General features: G+C 41.7%; 2 protein-coding genes and 1 long non-coding RNA gene across 5 annotated transcripts in view; 1 reads left to right on the forward strand and 2 right to left on the reverse strand.

The window, feature by feature from the left end:
* Positions 1-3688: 3688 nt before the first annotated feature.
* On the forward strand, positions 3689-4803 carry LOC309345982. The gene is made up of 2 exons (XR_014158385.1): positions 3689-3821; positions 3904-4803. It is a non-coding gene; the product is annotated as an uncharacterized lncRNA (long non-coding RNA).
* Positions 4804-11640: 6837 nt separating this feature from the next.
* Positions 11641-14870, reverse strand: KCNJ11 (potassium inwardly rectifying channel subfamily J member 11). The gene has a single exon (XM_081841659.1). The coding sequence runs from the start codon at positions 14740-14742 to the stop codon at positions 13534-13536; it is 1209 nt and encodes a 402-aa protein (XP_081697785.1). The 5' UTR covers positions 14743-14870; the 3' UTR covers positions 11641-13533.
* A 4015-nt stretch (positions 14871-18885) lies between these two features.
* The window catches only part of ABCC8 (ATP binding cassette subfamily C member 8), a 70642-nt gene continuing 64568 nt past the window's right edge, over positions 18886-24959 (reverse strand). For all 3 annotated transcript variants that reach the window (XM_081840105.1, XM_081840104.1, XM_081840103.1), the window contains 4 exons: positions 22083-22186; positions 20628-20761; positions 20420-20482; positions 18886-19117 (listed from right to left, as the gene is read on the reverse strand). In XM_081840105.1, the coding sequence (XP_081696231.1) occupies positions 18980-19117; positions 20420-20482; positions 20628-20761; positions 22083-22186 (439 nt within the window). In that variant the 3' untranslated portion in view covers positions 18886-18979. The remainder of the gene's footprint in view (positions 19118-20419; positions 20483-20627; positions 20762-22082; positions 22187-24959) is intronic.

The raw sequence follows: 24959 nt of genomic DNA on the forward strand, positions 1-24959 counted from the left end.
CAAATATTAGATAAAATGGAGTTTTTCAAGAAGTGGCAGAGAGATATCTCTAGATTTGTCTGGCAGGGCAAGGAACCTCGAATAAAATTTAAGATACTAACTGATGCTAAAGATAGAGGTGGATTTGCTCTGCCAGACTTAAAACTTTATTATGAATCAGCTGCTTTTTGCTGGCTGAGAGAATGGATGCTTCTTGAGAACACTGATTTAGAAGGTTTTAATAATGTTTTTGGGTGGCATGCATATCTGTGGTATGATAAGGTCAAAGCACATAAAGCGTTTAAAAACTATATTGTCAGAAAAGCACTGTTTAATGTTTGGATAAGATATAAGGATTTGCTTGAGAATAAAACCCCAAGGTGGTTGTCACCAATGGAAGCGAAGGCGCAGAAAAAGCTCAATATGGAGGCTAAATGGCCGAAATATTGGGAAATTTTGGAACAAGAGGGAGACAGAGTAAAACTGCAGAGTTTTGAAAAATTAAAAAATAGAGTGCGAGATTGGCTTCACTATTATCAAATAATGGAAGCATATAATTTGGATAAAAAAATTGGCTTCCAGGTGGAAAAATCAAAATTAGAAACAGAACTGTTAGACTCCAAAACCAAGAATTTGTCAAGAATGTATAACTTGCTGTTGAAATGGAATACTCAGGATGAAACGGTGAAATCTGTTATGATTAAATGGGCACAAGATGTTGGACACAACATTATGATGGCTGACTGGGAACAGTTATGGACCACAGGTATGAAGTTCACGGCATGTAATGCCTTAAGAGAGAATATAATGAAAATGATATACAGGTGGTACATGACACCAGTCAAGCTTGCGAAAATATATCACTTGCCCGATAATAAATGTTGGAAATGTAAAGAGACTGAAGGTACATTCTTTCACCTTTGGTGGACATGCCCAAGGATTAAGGCTTTCTGGGAGATGATCTATAATGAAATGAAAAAGGTATTTAAATATACCTTCCTGAAGAAACCAGAGGCCTTTCTCCTGGCCATGGTCGGCCAATTGGTGCCAAAGAAGGACAGAACTTTCTTTATGTACGCTACAACAGCAGCAAGAATACTTATTGCAAAGCATTGGAAGACACAAGATCTACCCACCCTGGAAGAATGGCAGATGAAGGTGATGGACTATATGGAACTGGCGGAAATGACTGGCAGAATCCGAGACCAGGGAGAAGAGTCGGTGGAGGAAGATTGGAAGAAATTTAAAGATTATTTACAGAAGTATAGTAAGATTAATGAATGTTAGAATGATGTTGGAATGAATTTATGTGATTTTAGCAGAAATGTAACAAAGATTTAAGAAAAATAGACTGTTAATTGCTGAAAGGAGGGAAAGCAAACTTATATTAATACCAAGATAAATTTTCAGGAAAAAAACTTGAAAAGAGGGAAAGGATTTGCTGAAATGGATAATTGACTTAGAATACAAAAAAGGGAGGTGTGAGGAGGTCAGGAAAATAAGCCAATGAAAGGAAAGTAATGGAAAGATTTGCTGTATCTTTTATTATTATTATTATTATTTTAACGGATTTCAATTCTTTGTTTTTTCCTTTTGATTGTTCTTTTTTATTTTTTGCATTTTATCCTTTCTTGTTTAAAAGGATGTTTTTCTTTATTTTCCTTTTTGTATTCCTAAAAATTTCAATAAATATCTTATATATTTAAAAAAAATGGTAAAAGAAGGGCCATAGCTCAAGTGCAGACCTTGCTTGCAGAAGGCCCCAGATTCAGTTCCCAACATCTCTCAAGTAGGGTTGGGAGGCACTCCTGCCTGAAACCCTGAAGAGCTGCTGCCAGTCAGTGTAGACAATATTGAGCTGGGTAGACCAGTTGTCTATCTTAGTGTAAGGCAGCTTTTGTGTTTCTATGTCTGATAGAAAAGGCTTCTAGCAGTGACCTCATTAGTTAAGGCTTAACTGGGATGGAAAGAAAAGGGGCAACCCGTATTACTATGTTGAAGTAACTAGGTAACCTTGTCGATAATATTGAAACAAACAAATGTTGGTATATTTGCTTAATATAATAGCTAATTGCCTTTATTTTTATTTTTTTTAAATTTTTATTAAGAGTTTTGTTAATACAATAAAGAAAAAAACAGAAGAAACAGAAAACAGACAAAAAAGAAACATACATAAAATCTGACATCTTGTAATAACCATCTTTTCTTCATTTTTGGACTTCCTCACATCTCTCGCTCCTGCGTTCCAAATTTATAAAACTTTAGCCAGCAACTTATCACCTTATTTCCATTCTTATTGTACACATTTCCAATATTTTGTCCCTAACTTTGAATATTTTTATCTAAGTCTTAAATACCTAATTTTGACATGATATTTATTCAAAATTTATTTTTCTCATAAAATTCACTCATTCTCATAATCTTTTCAACTAACTTTATGGCGCCCTGTTGTTTTCAAATCTCTCATCCTTCTTAACACTCATATAGTTTACAGTGTTTTTGTAGATAGTCCTTAAATTTCTTCCAGTCCTCTTCCACTGCTTCCTCTCCCAGGTCTCGGATTCTGCCGGTCATCTCTGCCAATTCCATATAGTCCATCAGTTGCATCTGCCATTCTTCCAGCGTGGGCAAATCTTGAGTTTTCCAATATTTGGCGACAAGTATCCTTGCTGCTGTTGTTGCATACATAAATAATGTTCGATCATTCTTTAACACCCTCTGGCCAACAATGCCCAAAAGGAGGGCCTCTGGTTTCTTAGGAAAGGTATACTTAAATACCTTTTTCAGCTCATTATAAATCATTTCCCAGAAGGCCTTAACCTTGGGGCAAGTCCACCAGAGGTGGAAGAACGTTCCTTCAGTTTCCTTACATTTCCAACACTTATTGTCTGACAGGTGATATATTTTTGCTAGCTTGACTGGGGTCATGTACCACCTATATATCATTTTCATAATGTTTTCTTTCAAGGCATTACATGCCGTAAACTTCATACCGGTGGTCCATAACCTTTCCCAGTCAGCAAACATGATATTATACCCAATATCCTGTGCCCACTTTATCATAGCTGATTTAACCGTTTCATCCTGTGTATTCCACCTCAGCAGCAAGTTATACATTCTTGAAAGTAATTTAGTCTTAGGTTCTAACAGTTCTGTTTCCAATTTCGATTTTTCCACCTGGAATCCTAACTTTTTATCCAATTTAAAAGCCTCTTTAATCTGAGCATAATGTAACCAATCTCGCACTTTATCTTTTAGTTTCTCCAAACTCTGCATTAGCTAATTGCCTTTATACCGCACCTGTACTCTGTTGTCACCAGGTTATTGGTAAGTTAAGTGTCTAGAGGGAGTAAGGGATGGTGGCCATGGCACAGATTTAGGAGAACTTTTGGAGTAGAAGTTGAATGTTATTATTTTAGAGAAAGTAGGGGGGGATCCCTTCCCTCCACACCCTGCATAATGGCTTGAAATTCAGTTTTCAGAAGCTTACTCCCATGCAAACCTGCCCAAGTAATGAGCTCATCTTCAGGGGCCTTGATCAGAAGTTAGACAGCTGGCAGAAAGGGGTGGGGGAGCATCTTGTAGAAGTGTCTCTTCAGAGATGTACAACTGGTGCCAAATAGGGATGTGAGCACTTGCAGCAAGGAGCACCCCTGCTCAAATTAAAAAGCAGTTTAAAGGCAGCATAGTCCCTCTTGGAAGCTTCCTCCCTCGATTCTGCTCCCTCGAGCCCTGAGCTCTGTGCCTTCTATCACACCCTTGAGTGTCATGTTCAGGAGAGCTGCTGTCCTGCCGTAGGACTGTAGGAAGTTGTCTTATACTGAGTCAGACTATTGGTCCAGGTCACTTGTTTAGTCGTTTAGTCGTGTCCGACTCTTCGTGACCCCATGGACCAGAGCACGCCAGGCACTCCTGTCTTCCCAGGTCACTTAGTATTATTGACACTGACTGGCAATAGAGTTTCAAACAGAGCCCTTTCTTAGGGTCTACCTGGAGATGCTATGAACTGAACCTGTAATTCCCTTTCTTCCTTCTTGATTCCCAAGGTGAGTGTTTTCTCCTTGAGGACAGGTAGTGAGCATTTGCTGAAAGTATTGAAGACCACAACAGTGTCATGCTATTCAGGTTTACTCAGAAGTAAGTGCCATTGTGTTTAGTAGGGCTTATTGTTGCACGCCATCCCAATCTCCTAGCAGTGTGAGATTCCAGGTGCTTACCTGGGGCGCAGGTTTTCTTTGGAATGAGGGACAGCAGAGACTGTAGTGACTTCAGTATATATGGTTTATTTAGAAATATATACAACCTGAGCCTACGATGGAGAGGCTCACAGCATGGCGGACTGATGTTCTCAAAAAGTTGTTTACTACATCAGGAGACTGAGAAGCAGTGCTTTTTTCCCCTGGGGGTACTCAAGGGTATGCAGTACCGGTGCCTTTTTCGTCTCCAGATGTTAAAAGTGTGGCACATGCTGTAACAACTTCATGGTGAGTACTGGCACCCTTTTTCCTTAAAAAAAGAGAGGCACTGCTGAGAAGCTTTCTAACTAACAGACCATTGAAGTAGGGGCCCCCACCCATTTGGCCTCTGACACAGAGCCACTTCCTTTGTTACCATAGCAGCACATACTTAAGTTGCCAGGCACCAGGCCTGGTTATTCCAACAAGTGAATCATTGCGGGATCCAGGAAGTAGGACGGACTCTGGCATATAGCCTACCCCCCTCCCACCAAAACTCAACAATATTTTTGTACACTGCCTTTATATTTTTCATGCAATGTCTGTTTGCAAATGCTTTTATAAATCAATAAAATTATCAGCAAACCTATTCTGGAGTTGGTAAGTTCTGAATGTTACTCATGGTGAGAACAGGTAAAATGAATCTAAATCTTTACTGAAAACATTCTCCAGTTTCTTAGAATTTTCATTTCAATACTTTCTTTTGAAAGGTGATGAAAAGCTAACATCTTTTCCTGCTGTGGGCAGTTTTCATTAGTGCTGTGACAGATAATACAGTAAAAAGATAAGAAGAACCCATTGGATCAGGCCAATGGTTCTTCTGGAATTGCTAAGAATGGTTACTGATAATAGTTTCATTAATCTTCAAATAAGGACCAGATTACAGTAAAAGTAAATAACATCAGAAGATACTGTTGCAGTAGAAATGGATGTTCTATCTTAGCTCCAGATGTTTCAAGCAAGTTAGGCATTTGATCTACACATATAAATGGGTCTGTGTAGCTTGATAAATTGTAAGTATCTGTAAATGCACAACTCCATATCATGTCAATTGGTTAGTTTTTTTCCGGACTATTGTGCGTAGGCTGCTCGGAACATTATTTAAAAGAGACTTGGTGCTGTTAGAATTAAGAACAAGCATAATTCCAACTGATTTTAAATATTTGAATGGGATATTCTGTTATTACTTTTAAATGGTTTGCAGATGGCATGATTCATCTCTGTACAAGTGCAGCCATTCACCCATGGAGGGATCAGGTCAGAACCCTGTTCCAAACACATACCCTCATCTTAACATGCCCATCATTGTTTTCTGAAAGGCAAGTAGAAAGTAGCTGATTTAAAATACCTCAGTCTGGCACTACACCTGATTTAGCATCCTTAAAAGTTGACCATGCTTCACTCTTTGAAGAGGTGTTTGCAGTTTCCCCTCATCTGAAGATTCACGAAGCTTGCAATCTCCATAAATTCCTGCTCGATCTCTTCTTGTCTTTTAATAGCCTGGGACAGGACATGCCATTTAGTAACATGTATCCCATCTTGCTACTGAATCAAAAATAGTACACAGAATCATAGAGGGAGTCCATTAAACGTTTACTGCTTTGAATTTGCCAACTGGCTCTCCCAACTAGTTTTCCCCTGAAGCAAAGCTGCCATAGCTCAGAGTGTAAGGATTGCTTGAAAATTCTCTCCATTGTCTGCCCTGCCTAATTTTTAGTCCCCCAGAATGATGCTTGCCTCAGTAAGGCATGCTTCAGGGTAGTTGTTTTCCATTTAGAATAGTCTCTGTACCATTTCGAACTCCAAGGGAGGTAGAACTTTCACTGATTCCACTTATTCTATGGTAGTATGTTAGTAATGGAGGGGAAATCCGCTAGATGGCACTCTCTTTCAGAATTTTAAACATTAGTAGGAAATCTCTTACAGCCTGAAAAGATTTCTGTGGAGCCTCTAAGGCAAATAATAATAATAATAATAATAATAATAATAATAATAATACCCAAGGGCTGTATCTGGTTCACAGGCTGATGGTTGCATTAAATCTGTTCAAGCAGATATTGATCAAGAAAATACTTTTGTTTTCTTGTATTGCTTTTAAGACGTGCATCTAGCAGCTAATGCACTATAAATGATGAAATAATCAAGATAAAAACAGCAGCCTCAAACTCTTCAGTCCCTTTATTCTGAACCTCATGATTTTCTTTCACTAAAATACTATGAAAATATTTCATATGCAGGAAGTGGAAGGAACCTGCATTGGAACCTTCCAGTCCAGGAATAAAATTTATATAAAATGTCCAAATGCATGATTTTACTATGAGCAGATACCTTTGTGGGGATATTTTCAGTACTAAAACAAGCATTATGCAGGCAACAGTTCAATAAAAGATACAATAAAAGACGGTTATAAAAACTGAGTGATGCTATGTAATAAACAAGCCTTGTGTTTATTATATATTATTAGTACTACTCAGTAGGCTACCAAGAGACAGCTCACTGAAGGCAAGCACTTCTCTGACATGGAGATCTTCTTGAGGACATACCAAAGGCTTGAACAACCGTGATCTTATTTCACTGAACCTGGATTCTTCGCATTGGTAACTCATGAGGAGGCAAGTAGTTGTGAATTTCCCTCCTGCCCTTCACAGAAGTGCTGTCTTTAGTGAAGCAAGCAATAATGGAAGTCTTGCTGAATTCTGTGAAGCCAAAATTCTCCTGTTTATTTTGTGTGTGTGTGCTGACACCTCAATCAGCTCCTCCTCCATTGGCAGATTTTCAGCTTGTTCCAGCAGTGCTGAAATATTGCTGTGAAGGAACTGCACAGCGAAGGACACAGACTTTTAATGTGTTCAGTTTTCTCCTAAATGTTCTGCCTTGTGAAGGCCATACCAAATCTGACTTCTCATTATTTAATCTTGGCTACTCATTCAAGGGCTCCTGAGGTGCCAGATTTGCCTTTATGGCACTGGTTCCAAACTTCTGCAGCTTTAAGGATCCAACAATTAAATGCCAACTATTACTCTATAAGGGACGCAGGTGGCTCTGTGGCCCTCTGATCAGAAGGTCTTGCTGATCAGAAGGTCTTGCTGATCAGAAGGTCTTGCTGATCAGAAGTTCGGCGGTTCAAATCCCCGGGACAGGGTGAGCTCCCATTGTTCGGTCCCTGTTCCTGCCAACCTAGCAGTTCGAAAGCACATCAAAGTGCAAGTAGATAAATAGGTACCACTCCAGTGGGAAGGTAAACGGCATTTCCGTGCGCTGCTCTGGTTCACCAGAAGCGGCTTAGTCATGCTGGCCACATGACCCAGAAGCTGTACACAGGCCCCCTCAGCCAATAAAGCGAGATGAGCGCCACAACCCCAGAGTCGGTCACGACTGGATCTAATGGTCAGGGGTTCCTTTACCTTTACCTATTGCTCTATGCCACTGAGTTGAGGCCGGAGCTCAACAGACTGATAGCAAGGTTGCCAGCTCTGATGCAATGGGAGTCCCTGTGCTCTTGCGTCCTAGATTCCATTCTATCCCCTCTGCTTGGAGGAAGAGAAACTCTTCATTGTTCACAGGTGACTCCTGCCTATCCTCACACAGTTGTGCCATGCAAAGTCAACCATATACAGTGGTACCTCGGGATAAGTACTTAATTCGTTCCAGAGGTCCGTTCTTAACCTGAAACTGTTCTTAACCTGAGGTACCACTTTAGCTAATGGGGCCTCCCGCTGCTGCTGCGCCGCTGCTGCTCAATTTCTGTTCTCATCCTGAAGCAAAGTTCTTAACCTCAAGCACTATTTCTGGGTTAGCGGAGTTTGTAACCTGAAGCATCTGTAACCCGAGGTACCACTGTCCATCTTTCAGAGGAGGGATGTTCTCTGGTCCTCTGCATGGTGTTGTTATAGGGTATGCAGGATAGAGCAACAGATTCTGCCTTGTTTTGCCAAGCATAGTTTAACTGTCCATCTTTTGCCCCACTCTTGATCTAACGGATCAAGGCAAGTTACGCTTCTAGTTTGAAGTATGTATCTAATGTACATGAGGATCTTTGCAGCAGCAGAACTAAATGGACAGTTGCTGCTGTCAACAGGGAGAACAGATAGGCCTGGATTCAGTTCCCTACACTCCAAATAGATTACTGCTGTCAGAGTTGGCATAGCTGATCTTCTCCTTGGCACTGCCCACGTCTTCAGCCTTAGGTGCTGGATGTGGGTATTGTTGATCACCCCACATTTCACATAGCAGTTTTTGCTTTCGAATACACAATCTAGAAATGAGATCTGTTTCCACAAGCCTCCTTCCATGGATATATCACCCTTCCTGGATACAGAGTTATAGTGTAGCAAAGCTTGGATTTTTCTTTCATTATACTGGGATTTTAAAACTCATATTTTTCTTTACTGAGAGAAGCTGATGAAAAACTGATATACTGTAACTTTGCCTGTATTGTGTTTGCCTCTCCTCATTGGAATTCTTTTTAATCCCTTGATTACTAACAGTTGGGTGGGGGGGGGAGGTTTTGGTGGGACTGCTCTTACCTCTCCTCCTGCCAGGACTCTTGCATTTAGCAGGTGCATCATGGACAGAAATCCAAAATCAACAGGCATGCAAATGCTCTGATGAGAGAAGCTTCAAAGAGCATAGAATTGTAGAGTTGGGACTACAAAGCTCATTTAGTCCAATCCCCTGCAATGCAGGAATCTTTTCCCCAATGGGGGGCTCAAAACCAGATTAAGCGTCTCAAGTTCAGCTGCAACGTTTCGCACAGGAAAAAAGGAAGTGGCAACCCTATTTCTGTGTGAAATTAATTTTACATTTATATTTGTGTGCGCTTTTTTGGCATCAGAACCACATTTCATAAAACCACTGTCTAGTGCTTTCTTGCAATGGCATTTGTATTGCTTTTTCAGATTAGGTTAATATGAATCACTGAACATCCCTCAAAGCATATTTGTGGCTTGCATTTAAAAGACCATTAATTTGAAATGAATGAAAAGTTATGTGATCCAATTCTCATTTTAGCATGAGATGGTATATTCCAAACCATTTTTCTTATTCAAATTGCATGCCATTTATTAGAACCTTAGGACAGAAATGATATTTAAATCAATCTTATTTAAAGCACATTTTTTTGATATTTCTTTCCTTCTTTGACATGTTCCCATTACATTTAGAGGATATATTTATCAGAGACGTGATACTTGGGCATTTGAGTCAATAAAACCTATTTATAATTGCATTTATCCAAACTTTCTACAGGGGCTTTGCCTGCCAGGCTTGGGAAATGTTGGGACAAGGGATATGGGAAAAAACTTGGCTCCTTCCTTTAGTATTTTTCTGTGTAAATGGCTATGAAGGCCAAACCCTTCACCCAGAAGATACCCATGGGCTGTATTTATTCTTCTCTCAAAATCATTAGTTTTGAAGGGAGAAGTCCCTGTGGACAGCTTTTGAAAATATCCTTCATCACCAGTCCTTATATAGTGTGACAAAATCTATTCACCAGCACTAATGCCTCTCTCTATAAGGTGCTCAGTGTCCACAATCATCTCGCACGCCAAAACAACTGCTCTCATTCTAGGTCTGGCTAGAATCATTTTGCTGCCTGAAGGAGAGCAGCGAATGGCACTCTCCTCCCATCAAGGTGCACAATATCCAAGGCAACAGTAATAAATAACTTTGTTTGCTTCCCATTTATGACATCCCAAATCTAAGGCAACTAATCCTACTCCACCTAATGGAATAACCTAGCTGAAACAACCCTGTTACCCAAGTTTTCTTTTCCACTGACCAAAGTCAGCATACCAATACCACAGCCTTCTCCCTTGGCTTTAATTTGCATTTGCACATTGAATACACTTGTGCTACTTACTTAGGCATAGTGAGTGGGGCTTACATTTTGGCATGTAGCAATATCCACTTGTAGATCAGTTAGGAATTGCTTCCTAACCCTGAAAGATTGTTCAGTGATTTGTACAAGAGGTGGTAGAGGTGAAGGAATGATAACCCCAACCTATATTGTGAATATGTAAAACAGGTCCGGGGAACCTTGGGCCCTTCAGAACTACTGAACTACAACTCCCATCAGCTCCAGCAAGCATGGCCAATGGGCAGGGATTGCAGGAGTTGTAGTTCATCTGGAAGGCCGAATGCTCCTCACACCTCCTCAATGAACTAGGGAGTTGGCAAGGCAGAGAAGGCACCCCTGAGAAATCACAACATATGACCTGAAACATGTGGGGAGAGATGGTTTGACTATCTACTTGCTTTCCTCAATGATACCTCTGATATTATGGGGGGGAAAGGAAACAACCTTGAATAAGTGTGCATAGGGAGGAATAGGATTAATATATTGTTATTAAGACTTCAAATAAAGAACCCAAGGAATACACATAACCAGAATTCATAAGGAATAAATTTATTGCTGTTTAATTAACAGGGCAGTCCGACACATATCTGCTCAGAGGTAGGCCCCATTGATTTCAGTGGGACTTACTCCCAGGTAAGTGTATATCTGATAGCAGCCTAAAGTTATCAACTTATTTGTTAACAAAGGGAAGCAAGATGTGTATTAACATATTTTGTCATTATAGTTTTGCATTTTTCTTTAAAATATGACAGGAAGAGAATGGAAATGTCTGTCATAATATTTTTGACTATCCATTTCTTTGGCCATCTGTCATTCTGCAAATATACAAAGCCAGGCCTCTTGCAATGACAGCCTCAGTAGTACTGGGCCCCGAGAGCAATTATTCTAAATTTCTCCTTCCGTGTTCCCCAGCTAATGATACACAGAACAAAGGGAATCTATGAATATATAGATTTCCTCAAGCAAGTGGAGACACAAAAAGTTGCATGAATAGGCTCATGCACATCCTCATCCAGACCTATGAGAGAATTATATCATATGCTTGATTTAACAACTGTTTTAGAATCTCACTGTTTAACTCAGCAACAATACAGCAACCTCTTACATTTTAGAGTACCACTAAAGGCAACCTCCCTAGTGTCTCAGCATGCAAACCAATTCCACAAATTGGCAAAACAGGTGCAGTTAGATTACAACCTGTTTTGTCCCAATCAGCAGTTTAAAATAAATTTAAACCCAAGTGTTCTTTTTTTGCAGCCTAGATGTTAAAGCTACATTTCAGTATACCTTACAAACATCATTTTGATGCTGAATAAGGGCACTTTAGGGAGTGATAGCAATTTTATTTCATTTGAAATCAACAAAATCTGTGTGGCATTTTTACAATTAAACAAGGATAAGTAGAGGCAGGCTGTAAATATCATATGGGAGATTAAGAGCACTTACATTGCTGGAAGAAATTACACAGATGTAGCAAACCATAAAGGTGAGATATCAAAACAATCCTCAACTGTATTAAACAATGTGATCATAATAACAGGCATTTGAGAACTACTGGTTTTTTAAAAAAAATATGTGTAGCTTTTAATTTTTCTGTTACCAGAATATAAAACCATTAACTTTGTTTTGCTGCTTGATTCCATGCCACATACTGTTTCTGTTTAGATATTGTGCAGAGGCTGCACAGCTATGCCACACTTGCTTGTGTAGCAAATATCTTAAAAGCATGCAAATGTATTAAAAGGTACATACATGCTCATGTAACATGCATTTAAGACTTTACATTTGGAATTACAGTTCCTTTTCCCACACTGTTTTATTTGGTAAAATAAGGTAATATCCCCTTTTTGATTAATATATATATGATCCATAACTCGATATAGTCACTCAGTCGAATAACTTAAATAAGATCAGTTTGAAGAATTTTAATTGAATTTGATTGCATCTATTTGGATTAAATTAGTTAAAATCTAAGTGCATTTACTGATTTAGTCTCTGATTGTTAGTTGAGATCCATTATCATTTTTGGTATGGTAAATGCCACAATTAGGTTCAGTGTGATTTTTCTATTAGCAGTCACTGAGCTGTCCCCATTAATCAGTAGCAAATAAGTGGCAATAAGAATTTATGTACTTTCTTTATATCCTGCCTCTCCTCCAATGAATTCAACGCTGTACAAATGGTTCTCTCTTTTCTTTTCTCCTTGCAGCAACACTGTGAGGTAGGTGAGGCTGAAAGTATTGACTGGCCCAAGGTCATCCAGCGAACCCTATGGGTAAGTGGAGATTTGTTCCTGGGTAGCCAAAGCCCTAGAATGACACTCTCTCTACTAGGCTGTCTTTTGTATTGTCTAACTCTATTAAAACAAAGAACATTACTGCAAGTTTATAGATGATGCTGTCACATGAAGGTTTGGATTTGTTATCACAGGCAGGCAAGCAAATTGCATTGCCAGCAAATGGCTTTATCTTGCTGTTGCCATTTATTGACAAATATGGTTTGAATTTAAAGGGTACAGAGTGCGTAAATATACTGCTTGCATATTGTTATTTATTTGTCTGTTACATTAGAAATCATCTTAGAAAGTAATTTTGTACAAAATGTCCACTATTTTAAAATGACATTCTACTTATTCACGTCAGAAGGATCAATATTGGGTGCTCAGTTTGAATTAAGATGAAGGATCTAATTCCTTAGTCCAAATTAAACTGAGTCAAAACTGAATGCGCCTACAATTTCAGTAGCAGGCAGCACTAATAAAAAGCTTATAAGGTTATGTAGGATTTGGAGGCTGGATGTGACAGAGTAATAAACACACTTAAGACATTTCATTTTCCTGTTTGCAACCCCCACCTGCAACTACTATATCTTATTATTGTCTAATATTTTTGGCATTAACTTAATTCCAGTTGAATTTAATTACAAAGTTAACAAGTGCCAATGACGATTATACATCACCTAGTTGAGTGCAATTAAAATAAACCATGCAATATTATTTATGGATTAAATTAAATAATTATTTAAGACATAAAGCACTGCAGTGTAAACAGGCACCCTCGTGTATGCAGCCTCTCTCTTTATCATAAATACTAATAAGTTATTTCTTTATTATTAAGCCTACTTAACTTACTACTGTACTGGAACTGAGATGCTTGTATATAATAAGAATTAAAAACATATCAAATCTATGGATAAATAATACAACTTAATACATAGAAAATGATTTCTCAAAAAAGGCGACTTTCTGTTCAGATTGTTTATCCTCTCCAAGTGTTTGTGCAAATAAATAAGAAAGTCAAAGGGAGATGATTCAAGCTCAGTTTTCCTTAGATGTCATGAATCACACATTTGTCTTGCACCAAACGATATCTTACCTACCTTGTGGAACCACAATCTGAATAACACATTGGGGTCCCCTGTTTGCTTGCTGTGTCTGATACAGGAGCTGAATCAATCTATGTGTCAGGAAGGTTCATCGGATATGCAAAACATGGGCTTTAACCTGACAGACCTTTTCCTAATAGTGCCCCTAGGTGACAAGGAGATGCTGTCCAGGATGCTCTGGTTTTCCTCCAGTTGCCTGGCAGTGCAGCTTGGGGTGGGCACCTTCACAGTGTTGCCAAACTTGGAGTAGTCTACCGAGTACTGCCCATCCTCTTCGGTCACGATGGGCACAAACCTTTGTCCCCAGAGGATCTCGTCGGCCAAGTAGGACGTCCTGGCTTGAGTGGTGATGCCCGTGGTTTCCACCACCCCTTCTAGGATGACGATGACTTCCAGGTCCTCGTGGTGGTGGAGGTTGTCGGGGGCCACGTCGTACAGAGGGCTGTTCCTGTCGATCACGTGGCAGATGATGAGCGGGGAGACCAGGAAGATGCTGTTGCCCCCTACCGGGTTCTCCATCTGGATGTCGATCTGGTGGAGGGGCACCACCTCCCCCTCGGGGCTGGCCGTCTTCCGCACCGCCTGCATGCGGATGGTGGCGCTGATGATCATGCTCTTGCGCAGATCGCCCACGCGCAGCATGAAGCAGAGCTTGCCCTGGCGGAGCGCGATCACGGCGTGCTTGCTGAAGATGAGCGTCTCGGCGCGCCGGTGCGCCTGGGCCGTCTTCATGAAGATGCAGCCCAGCATGATGGCGTTGATCACCAGGCCCACGATGTTCTGCACGATGAGGATGAGGATGGCGACGGGGCACTCCTCGGTCATCATGCGCCCGCCGAAGCCGATGGTCACCTGCACCTCGATGGAGAAGAGGAAGGCCGACGTGAAGGAGCGGATGTCGGTCACGCAGGGCACGAAGTCCTCCGCCCCCCCGGCGGCGGCGGCGTCGCCCGGCTGCAGGTGGAGCTGGCGGGTGCTCTGGTCGAGGTCCCCGTGCGCGAAGGCGATGAGCCACCAGACCATGGCGAAGAGCAGCCAGCTGCACAGGAAGGACATGGTGAAGATGAGGAGCGTGTGGCGCCACTTGAGGTCCACCAGCGTGGTGAAGACGTCCTGCAGGAAGCGGCCCTGCTCGCGGATGTTCTTGTGGGCCACATTGCACGCGCCGTTCTTGCCCACGAAGCGGGCCCTCCTCTCCCGGGCGCGGTAGCGGGACGGATCCGGGACATCTTCGGCCAGCCGGGTCAGCACATACTCCTCCGGGATGATGCCCTTCCGGGACAGCATGGCTGGCCTGCGCTCTCCTCCTACAGCCCCCGGCCCCTGGCTGTGGCGGCGGGGACGCTGTCGGAGGGAGCCATCGCCGCCGCCGCTGCTGCTGCTGCTGCCGCTGTGCCTCCTTCGCCGCCCCTCCGCCTGCCCTGGCCGACTCCCCTTCCCCGCCCGCCTCTGCAAGCCCGACGCGCTCCCCCAGCTGCGCACGCCAATCACAGCCCTCGCCGGCTTTTGCAAAGGCGGCGGCTTTCCGCCGCTCGCTCCCGCAGCCAACCAGCCCGCCGCAAGCCGGGATCGCCTGCCTGCCTTGAGCTGCCGGCTTTGGAGAAGCCGGCGGCAGCGGAGGAGGCGCGTTCACAGGCAAATCCGCTGGCGGCGGCGCTTGGGAACCTGACTCTCCGGAACGCTCGCCAGGGGGCGCTGTCGCGCAAGGGAGACCCATTATGGCGGGAGGGCTGCGCAGTCACAAGAAGACCCGAAGGAGCAGGGCGCACAAAAGGGATCGTAGGGTCACGGGGTTGCACGGAACCTGGGCGCTCACCTAGGCAAGGCCCTGGCACAGCAGCTAACTGCTTTGCAAGAGAAAGGTCCCACGTCCGGTCCCTGGCGTCTCCAGGTGTGGCGCGGGAGTCTCCTGGCTGTAACCCTTAAGAGCTGCTGCCAACCAGTGTAGACATTACTGAGATAGTTAGGCCGTTGCTTTGACGTGGTACAAGGCAGCTTCTTATGTTCCATAATAATAATAATAATAATAATAATAATAATAATAATAATAATAATAATAATAATAATAAGTTATTTATACCCCGCCCATCTGGCTGGGTTTCTCCAGCCACTCTGGGTGGCTTCCAACAGAATATTAAAATACGATAATCTATTAAACATTAAAAGCTTCCCTAAGCTTCCCTAAACCAGGCCCTTGCTTGGTGCAGAAGCAGTGAATCTTTGAAGACCACTGTCTTCTTCCCCTTAACCTTGTCTTTCCCAGGTGAAACATCCCCATCCTCCTAGCTGCCATGATGGATGGACGGGGAGGAGGGATCAAGTGTTCATATGCAAAGAGCCCTAGAACTCTTGCTCAGTGCACCTGCTCAGATAAGCTGCCTCTTTTATTTATCAATACCAGCCACTCACTGCAGTGCAGAATAGAGAGGAAGTCTGGAGCAATTTCTCTCTAATGTAACAATATTTAGGGCTTTTTATTTTGAGAAATGGTGAGTAAGTGGTATATGAGATTAGACATGGCGTGGATAGAGTTGTTCCCTAATACAGTGGTACCTCTGGTTACAAACTTAATGTGTTCTGGAGGTCTGTTCTTAACCTGAAACTGTTCTTAACCTGAGGTGCACTTTCGCTAATGGGGCCTCCTGTCACGCTGCTACTGCACAATTTCTGTTCTCATCCTGGAACAAAGTTCTCAACCCGAGGTACTATTTCCGGGTTAGTGGAGTCTGTAACCTGAAGTGTTTGTAACCTGAGGTATCACTGTACTCAGGGCAGTCCAATGAAGCTGAATGTTGGAAGAGCTAGGAGACAAGATAAAAAGTTTTTCTTCACACAGCACATAGTTAAATTACAGGCTTCACTTCCACTAGGTGTAGTGACGGCCACCAACTTGGATGTCTTAAAAGAGGATTAGACAAGGTCAGCAAGAGTGAGGCCATCAACTCAGCTGTACAGCTGATCACTTCAGAGGTGACCTCAGCCCTGCTTTCTTCAGGGATCAACCACACAGTTGAGTTCTTCATAGGGAACTCAGTCATGTAGCAAATTCAGCTGTGTCACCTGTCCCACAACTGATGTCACGTATAACTTCAGGTGTGTGGGGGAGGTGTGTGTGGTGTTGGGGCAAATTTGGGCTGTGGGCTGGAGGCTCCTCACCCATGACCTATACAGAGTGGAGGAGTGCCTACCCCTTTCTAGTATTTCACCCAGAGGAAGAATGCACACAGATTAACGTGGAAAGGGAGGTGGTGGCATATTTGCTCATTTGTTGGTGCTCTCTTATTCCATTTGGTCTCAGAAGCAGTGGGAATGAGCTTCATTAAAATGAACATGAGAAGTGTGTGTGTGTGTGTGTGTGTGTGTGTGTGTGTGCCTGCCTGCCTGCCTTTATGCACCAGTCTCTTGATGTGCAAATGCTAGTTTCCTTGTTTAACAAATGTTACAGTTCCCATTATCACTGGTAATTGGTTTGCCCAAGCTCTCCACAACCCTTTCCTGAACAGAAGATCTGGGTAAAGTTCAAGAGCTTTCTCTGGCTACTTGATTATTTTTAGTATCCTTGGGACTGCTGAGATGTTTAAGTGTTCAGGCACTTCTTTTCATCTTTCACTGAAGGGATATTTTAAGATTATATACCAAGCACACAGATATACTCCAAGTAAGGTAAAAACAGTTAACATTGAAGTACTTTGCAGGGCATTAAAAAGCACCCCCCCAAAGGGAGATAGAAAATAGTATTTAATTGCATATGGGGCTGTCTTTATGCATAAATCTTCTGTTATAAATTTGTGCAGTGCTCTGTTACCTGTGGTAATTTAGAATTTATTAGAATTAACATCACCACCTGTGCAGGTACATAAGTAACTCGACCTTATTTTGCTATAGAATATTTATTTTTGAGACTGCATTAGACCTACTTTCAACAGCTTATATTGCAAAGGTATATTATACCATTTAAAAAAAAATGTTACAGTAAACTGTGATTTAGCACTGAAGCAACAGACTTTCATTGCTGTATCTCCTAGAAGAATTTATATTAATGGAGGTTGTTTGGCCTTTTAGAAGTTTGTTGGTTCTTGCACAATATTAATAGTCTGCAATATATATAATCTAGCAGGGTATACATATTGGGCTTTGCCTTCAACTAAGTTTTACTCAGGTCCAGTAATTTCATTTGGTTTACTCTGAGCCATAAATGTTGAATGCTACTCAATTGTTTTTTTAGTCATTAACACATCATTAATTTATATTGTATTAGATTATATAAGTGCTTAGATCTTGATGAAATTAATTGTGGTCATAATCTTCTGGGACAGTATTTTCAAAATATTACATAGGTTGTTCAGTATGAACTAATTGGAGGGTGAGATTAGGATGAAGGTAACTCTTCCTAAGAATTTGCTTTGTAATGCTTCATTGTGTCAGTTTCAAACAGGGTTTTGTTTTGTTTTTTTCCTTTGATCAGCACAAGAGCATAAATCTTAGCTTTGCGGAGGATCAGCATGGTTGATTCAGATATTGGAGCAGATGGGCACACACTGCAGGGGAAGCTATCATCCCAGTGTCCTGTGGTTCTTGCTCGGAGAGGGTGCCATTTATGTTACTTTTATTGCTTCTTTCAGCCTCTCTGCACAGTTGATTTTCAGTGCCTGTGTATGAAATACTAATTTGTTGTGTAGTGTCCCACATGATTTTCCTCAAGGTTGTATTTATGTTACAGAGATAGTTCAGATCCCCAACACTGGTTATAATATATTTTGTACCTGGGAAATTGTTAATACTTCCCCTCCACCCCTGAACAGTACTACATCCATTGATTGATTGATTGATTAATTGGAACACTTTTCAGTGTGACTTTGAACATGTAGGTGGAAAACATTCTCATCCATTCCATCCCAACTCCTGGTCTGCATGTGGTCAATGAAACAGGTGCATAAATCATATGAGTGTACAAGACAGGGTTCCTAGGAGCTGTCTCCTATGATTGTGAGGTTGTTTTCATTTTTATACTGTTTTCCATTGTCCACTTAACCTGTGTTGCATATCTGTATGACAGGGTCACATAAGGACATGTTGTTGATACAGTTATGAAATCTCCCTTTTGAATTACCTGCTCCTGATTAGGGATAAGAAAATGATGGTTGGATATGGTATTATCTGAAATGATAACGTTCAGATAAGGGGTGGGCGTGTTCCTTTATTTAAAAGCCTCATTGTTTAAACTTAATTTTATACCTTAGTGGTTCTTGTAATAGTTTGATCCACTGTGACACAGCTTTGGTATAAATCAGGTTAATTAAACAAAAACAAGCAATCATTATTAAAAATCGACTGCTTGAAGAAATTCATAGAGCAGGACAATGTATTCATACTTAAGAGGTAAACCATTTTTGGTCCCATCCCCCCATCCCCCCCAATGAAGAGACAGCCTTATATTATTAAATTGTTTTTTATTTACAGGTAATTTACTGAATTATAAAATGGATAATAAAATTGCACTTGCCAATATTTAATTTATTTATATTTACTTGTCCGCTTGGACAAAAGAAGCAAACACACTGTCTTCTTGTTCCAGAAGAACCTCTGGTTTGTCATATTCCAGAATAACTCCTCTCTTCATTACAATAACCATATCTGCATTAAGAATGGTGTGCACCCGGTGCTACAAAAAATAATGATGAAATAGATAGGATGAGAATTATAATTATATATGTAACCATCTGTGATAGATATACTTTTAGATTATTAGAAAATACAAGTATGAGGGAAAAATTGATTCAGTTCTGCCAAAAACTTATTTGCTCATTGGAATGTAATTAGCACTTCATTGATCAAGGCAGCCACAAAGCTTCTTTTTGGACTGGCTCCTCATTTGTTTTCAGGCATAATTTGTGCTGGTTTTTACCTGAAAAGCCCTAATAGGGAGCCAGAATGTCTATAGGACTGCTTCCTGTCATATGAACCAATCTTGCCACCCACAAAGGCATAGTTACTCGAGAAGCAAGAAAGTTCTGTTGTGGAACTCTCTTGCTAGATTCAGTTGACTCCCTCTCTTTTAAGCTTTAGGTGAAATGTGACTTGATCGCTCTCTTTTAAAATCTACTTCTTAACTCGGTTCGAAGCATCTCTCCCTTGTTGATTTTGCTAATTTGATTTATTTATTTTGCTCTTTATTGTATTTTAACTGTTTCATAGTCACAACGTGAGGGAATAAATTAAAAGAATCCTTCATTTTTAGCCCTCTTTATGCTCAACATCCTCTGCCCCCTTTCTGTATGGTAAAAGTTGTTGAGCATACTGTAAACACCTTGGCATGGTGACCCCCCTTCCCCGAGCCGTGGCAGAAAGTGATTTTGTTAAAAAAGAAATTTTAAAACTCTTATCCACAGAAATACTGGTCTTCAAGCCTACAATTTCAGAATGCCACCTGCTAAAATAGTTAATAGGTAATAGCAGGTCATGATCAGTATAAAAAAGGCTACATGTGGGTTCTATGCAGTTTTCCCAGATGGTGCTCCCAGTTCATGCTAGCTGAGAAACAGAAAAACCACAAGCAAGCCATCTGGGAACTGCTGCTGGGAAAGAGCTTTGTAGAAATCCCAAGGCAAGAATCTCTTCTGGGCAGTCCCCAGGATCACAGCTGACTATTTTCATTTTGGTTTGTTGCAAAGAGTTTCCCTGAATTAAAACAAAAACATCTTATGGCTATAAACACATTGTAACTGAGCCCCCTGAAATGTTAAAAATAATAATATTTTATTGGCAACATTTTATTTTGTTATGGGAGGAAGAATTGTCTTGATTCAGATGTGTGAAATATAATATAATTGATTGAAAATTAAAGGAAATTTCTCATTTTAGAAGCAAGAGCGAACAGACCAGGCTGATGATAATGTTACAGGTGTATTAAAAATTGTATAACACTTTCAAAAAAAGCATCTCAGCGGCAAAATACAATACTTACTGCAATTGTCACCACAGTTCGATCAGCAAATGCAGTCATTACAACCTTCTGAAGAATATTTTCCTACATAAGCAGATTAACAAATATTTTTGTTAATTTAGACACATGCATAAAGAGAAACATTGTTTGCAAACTACCTAATTTTTTAAAAAACAAAGAAATTAACAATTTTGTTTCCTTTTCAGGGACATGTCATTTGTAAACTTACAGTTGCCATGTCAATTGATGCTGTGGCTTCATCCATAATGAAGATACTTGTCTTCCGTACAAAGGCCCTAGCCAAGCAGAACAGTTGCCTTTGCCCCAGGCTGAAGTTTTCTCCACCTTCTGTGACAATGGCATCTGATTGGAATAAAATTAATATTTAGAGGAAACCTGTGAAAATATATGGGTTCCAGTGACAACATGCCTTAAGACCCAACAGTAATTGTTGAGGTAGTGGGGGAGCAGCACCTTTGGACCTGCACCCCACCAGTCTTATGACTTCTCTTTGTGTACTGTTTTCTCTTTAGACAGATGGCCTTTCTCTATGAGCCCCATGCTCAGGCAGAGGAAATGGCAGGAAAGAACTTGAGAGGAAGAAATGGTAAGAGGAAAAACAAAGTAGTGCTTCAAAAACAGTGAAGAGTGGGAAAGAAGCCAGATGCTGAGAGAGAAGGAACTAGGGTGGAGTCTCCTCTGCCTATCTAAGTCTTTACAGCCGCATCATGTGAGCCTACCTGTTGTGGCGGTGGGTGGAGACAAGCCATCTCTGAGTGCCTCCTTCATTCAGGCTTGTGTGTTACTTCTGACCAGGTCTCCCCATTTAGTCTGTGAGGCCACTATGGTCAAGCCATGCCCACCTGCCCTCACCCGGCTGATTGCCAGCACTTGGGTCTTGCAGAGTGCTTTGTGGCCTGTGCATTTGTTCACACAGTTTAATGCAAAACAGGGTCGCCTGACATCATTGTGATGTCAAATGACTGTCAGGGCAGCCCCATCCACATGCTAAATGTGGCCCATGGGGAGTGAGAGAGATAACAATATGGTCCAGTTCCCAACCCTGCACTAGACCATGGATTTAATGTTACATGTGAACCAGTTCATTTTAAGTCTTTCCTGGTATCTTTTCGAAGTGCTGAAGAAATGTTGAAAACCAGTTTGACCAAGATCAAAGCAGGACAGAAAAAAATAAATGCATCACGTATAATGTATTTTCTACAATTTCACTTCCAATAAAGGTATACTATGCAGCTGGGACGTCTGGGACTCGGGTGGCACTGTGGGTTAAACCACAAAGCCTAGGACTTGCCGATCAGAAGGTTGGCGGTTTGAATCCTCGTGACGGGGTGAGCTCCCGTTGCTCGGTCCCTGCTCCTGCCAACCTAGCAGTTCGAAAGCATGTCAAAGTGCAAGTAGATAAATAGGTACCACTCTGGCGGGAAGGTAAACAGCATTTTTGTGTACTGCTCTGGTTCGCCAGAAGCGGCTTAGTCATGCTGGCCACATGACCCGGAAGCTGTACGCTGGCTCCCTCAGCCAATAAAGCAAGATGAGCGTTGCAACCCCAGAGTCGGTCATGACTGGGCCTAATGGTCAGGGGTCCCCTTTACCTTTATGCAGCTTAACTTCAATGAACAATATTTTTAATGCTGGATTTCCTCAGAGGCAAAGGAGTTATTACCTAGCCCACCAGGTAAAGCTTTCACCACATGCTTCAGTTGTGCTGTTTCCAAAGCTTCCCACAGCATGCTGTCTGTGCATTTCTTTTCTGGATCCAGGTTAAATCTGTGAAAAAAGTAAAGCAACTAAATAGCATCAAGCCATTTAGCTTTTTTGACACCTGAGGTAAGCAGCCACATGTAATGATTGCCTTGGTATCTTATGCACTTTAAAGAACAGGGCACAAAATATTGCCAGTCTGCCAAGAGAACCACGGGTGGGTTTTTTTGTTTTGTTTTTTACTATGATTATGTCCCCTGGACTGCAAGAAGATCAAACCTATCCATTCTTAAGGAAATCAGTCCTGCGTGCTCACTGGAAGGACAGATCCTGAAGCTGAGGCTCCAGTACTTTGGCCACCTCACGAGAAGAGGAAACTCCCTGGAAAAGATCCCGATGTTGGGAAAGATTGAGGGCACAAGGAGAAGGGGATGACAGAGGACAGATGGCTGGACAGTGTTCTCATAGCTACCATCATGAGTTTGACCAAGTAGACAGGAGTGCCTGGTGTGCTCTGGTCTATGGGGTCACGAAGTGTCGGACACGACTAAACAACCACAACATACATACTGTACATGCCTTGCAGTAACCCAAGTAACAAAAATCATTGGGAAAGGTGAAATAGACCATCATGTGTTATAAATCATTTGTGCTGTGTTCAGGTAAACACAGCAAGTAACTAGCCACATGTTTTCATGTTAAAATCCAGCAGTATACCAAAACATACTGAAAGAATGGGATGGAGGGATCCATCTAGAAATACTGCAATTGTCTTTTCTGTAATTCCTTTCCAGTGAATTGTGATTTCTGGACCCATGGAGGATCCAAAACAATAATGCATTGAACCATTATTATTCTGGCTCCTTTTCTTATAGAAGACATTCTGCTTTGCCTTTTGAGAGATGGAACAGCAAGTCCCAGCAGCAGCCAGCAGTGATTTTGCAACAGCAATTCATGCAAATTGCAAACAGTGACAGATAGTGCAGGCCATAATCATGAACGTGCCTAAAAGATCTCTCTTTGCCTCCACTCCTCCAGCTCTTTGCGTTCAAGTTCAACGACAGCGGAAGACGGACTTCCTGTTTTTCGTCACTCCGCTTTCATCCAAATTCAGTACTTTAAAGTCCAAATTGTACAAAGTCTGTTGTTTACTCACGGGTTGTTGTTTCCAGAGCAAAAATTTCAGGAAGAAAGGTCGGCGCTCACTGGCAACAGCTACGCGGCTTCGCTCCGATGATTGCGGAACGACCCTCAGCGCCGCTACCCCCTCCGCGATCCGGAGCCCCTTACGGGGTTCCTTCAGCGTTTTGGGGGCAGCTCCTGGCGCCCGCCGGGTCCCAAGACCGCAGGCTTCTGCCGCCTGCGGTTTTCCGATGTGGGTCTCCGCTTCGCCATAGTGGACGACCCTTTTCAGCGGAGCTACCCTCTCCCGGTTAGAAGAGGGCAGCCATTACCATTTCGCGCCGCCTCCGGAAGTCTTTTTTTTTTTTTCTCAGATCAGTTAACTGATCTGAGCACCCATTGAACTTTATCTTAAGTGGAACAATAATTTCATGTGCTGGACTTTATGAGTTTTAGCTGCATGGGGATACCTTTCTTCTCTTGGAGCTACATTCTGAGTTAAAACCCCAGGTGCTGGAGCTGCCTGAGAAATTGAGATGTCAGTTTGCAGTTTGCAGCTTGGATACTTTGAATCTGAACTTTGAAACAATCTGAGAGAGTCTGAACTTGTTACTCTGAAGCATTTGGATTACCAGTATGCACCATTAGAAACACTGTTGCTGTTAAATACTAAATCCTAACTCTGCTGGAAATTTTTTTTATTGAAGGTTCTTGGACTTTGAAATCTGACTTTATTTTAATTGGAATTGATCTCTTCCTCAGAAATATTTTAAACTCCCCCTAGAGGATTTGGGACTTACAGCAGTGACTTTTATTTTACTTTCCTTTTCCCGGCCCTCTGTTTGACTGTTACCATCTGGGCCGCTGCTTTCTCATGGGAACAACTCAGCTTGACCTTGACTTTTAGATAACTTTGGAATGAGTGGTGCAAGAAGGAGAGGAAGAGCTAAACAAACAACTTTGACAACTTTAACCGCAGCCTCACAGACACGTAGATCATCTGTGCCTACCCTGCCTTCTGAGGAAGAAGCTGCCTCTCTGCCACGGGCAGGGGAGGGAGAAACTGAGGAATTACAATTGGAAGATATGGCCTCAGGGGCAAGCACTGCTATTTTAGAGAAAATCTTTGAAAAATTGGAATCTCTGGACAAGAAAGTAGAATCTCTGGACAAGAAGGCCGATGAGCAAACATATAAAATTGAGCAAAACACAGAATGTTTAAATAAATTAACTGGACAAGTAGCACAGAATACACAAGCAATTGGAGAATTGAAGGAGGCTGCAGGGGAAAATCGGAAATTGGCTGAAGATACCAGCCAAAAACTTGAAAATTTAGAACAAGAGGTAAGACCACTCTGCAAACAAGTAGGTGAACATCAGACCTACCTTTCTATGATCGAACTGCGGAACCGGGAGAGTAATTTAAGGATAAGGGCCATACCAGAAGTGGAAGAAGGCAACCTAGCTGAGTTTTTGACCAAAGAATTCTCCAAATTTTGGAGCATAGAGGAAAAGGATTTTAAAATTGTTTCAGCTTTCAGGCTTGGAAGACTTATAAAGAAAGAGAAGCCCAGAGACTGTTTGATAATATTGAGGTCAAAGGAGGAAAGGGACAAGATTCTGGGCCTACACTACGGAAAGTCACTGGACATTTCGGACAAAAGAATTGAGATTTACAAGGACATTCCTAAACAACTGTTGGATCTTAGATCTAACT

The sequence above is a fragment of the Podarcis erhardii genome (genome assembly GCF_964252035.2).
Source record: "Podarcis erhardii genome assembly, chromosome: 1".
Taxonomy (NCBI): Eukaryota; Metazoa; Chordata; class Lepidosauria; order Squamata; family Lacertidae; genus Podarcis; species Podarcis erhardii.

Bases quoted from the DNA above. Each gene is read 5' to 3' on its own strand.
- KCNJ11 (XM_081841659.1), bottom strand. From the start codon at position 14,742: ATGCTGTCCCGGAAGGGCATCATCCCGGAGGAGTATGTGCTGACCCGG.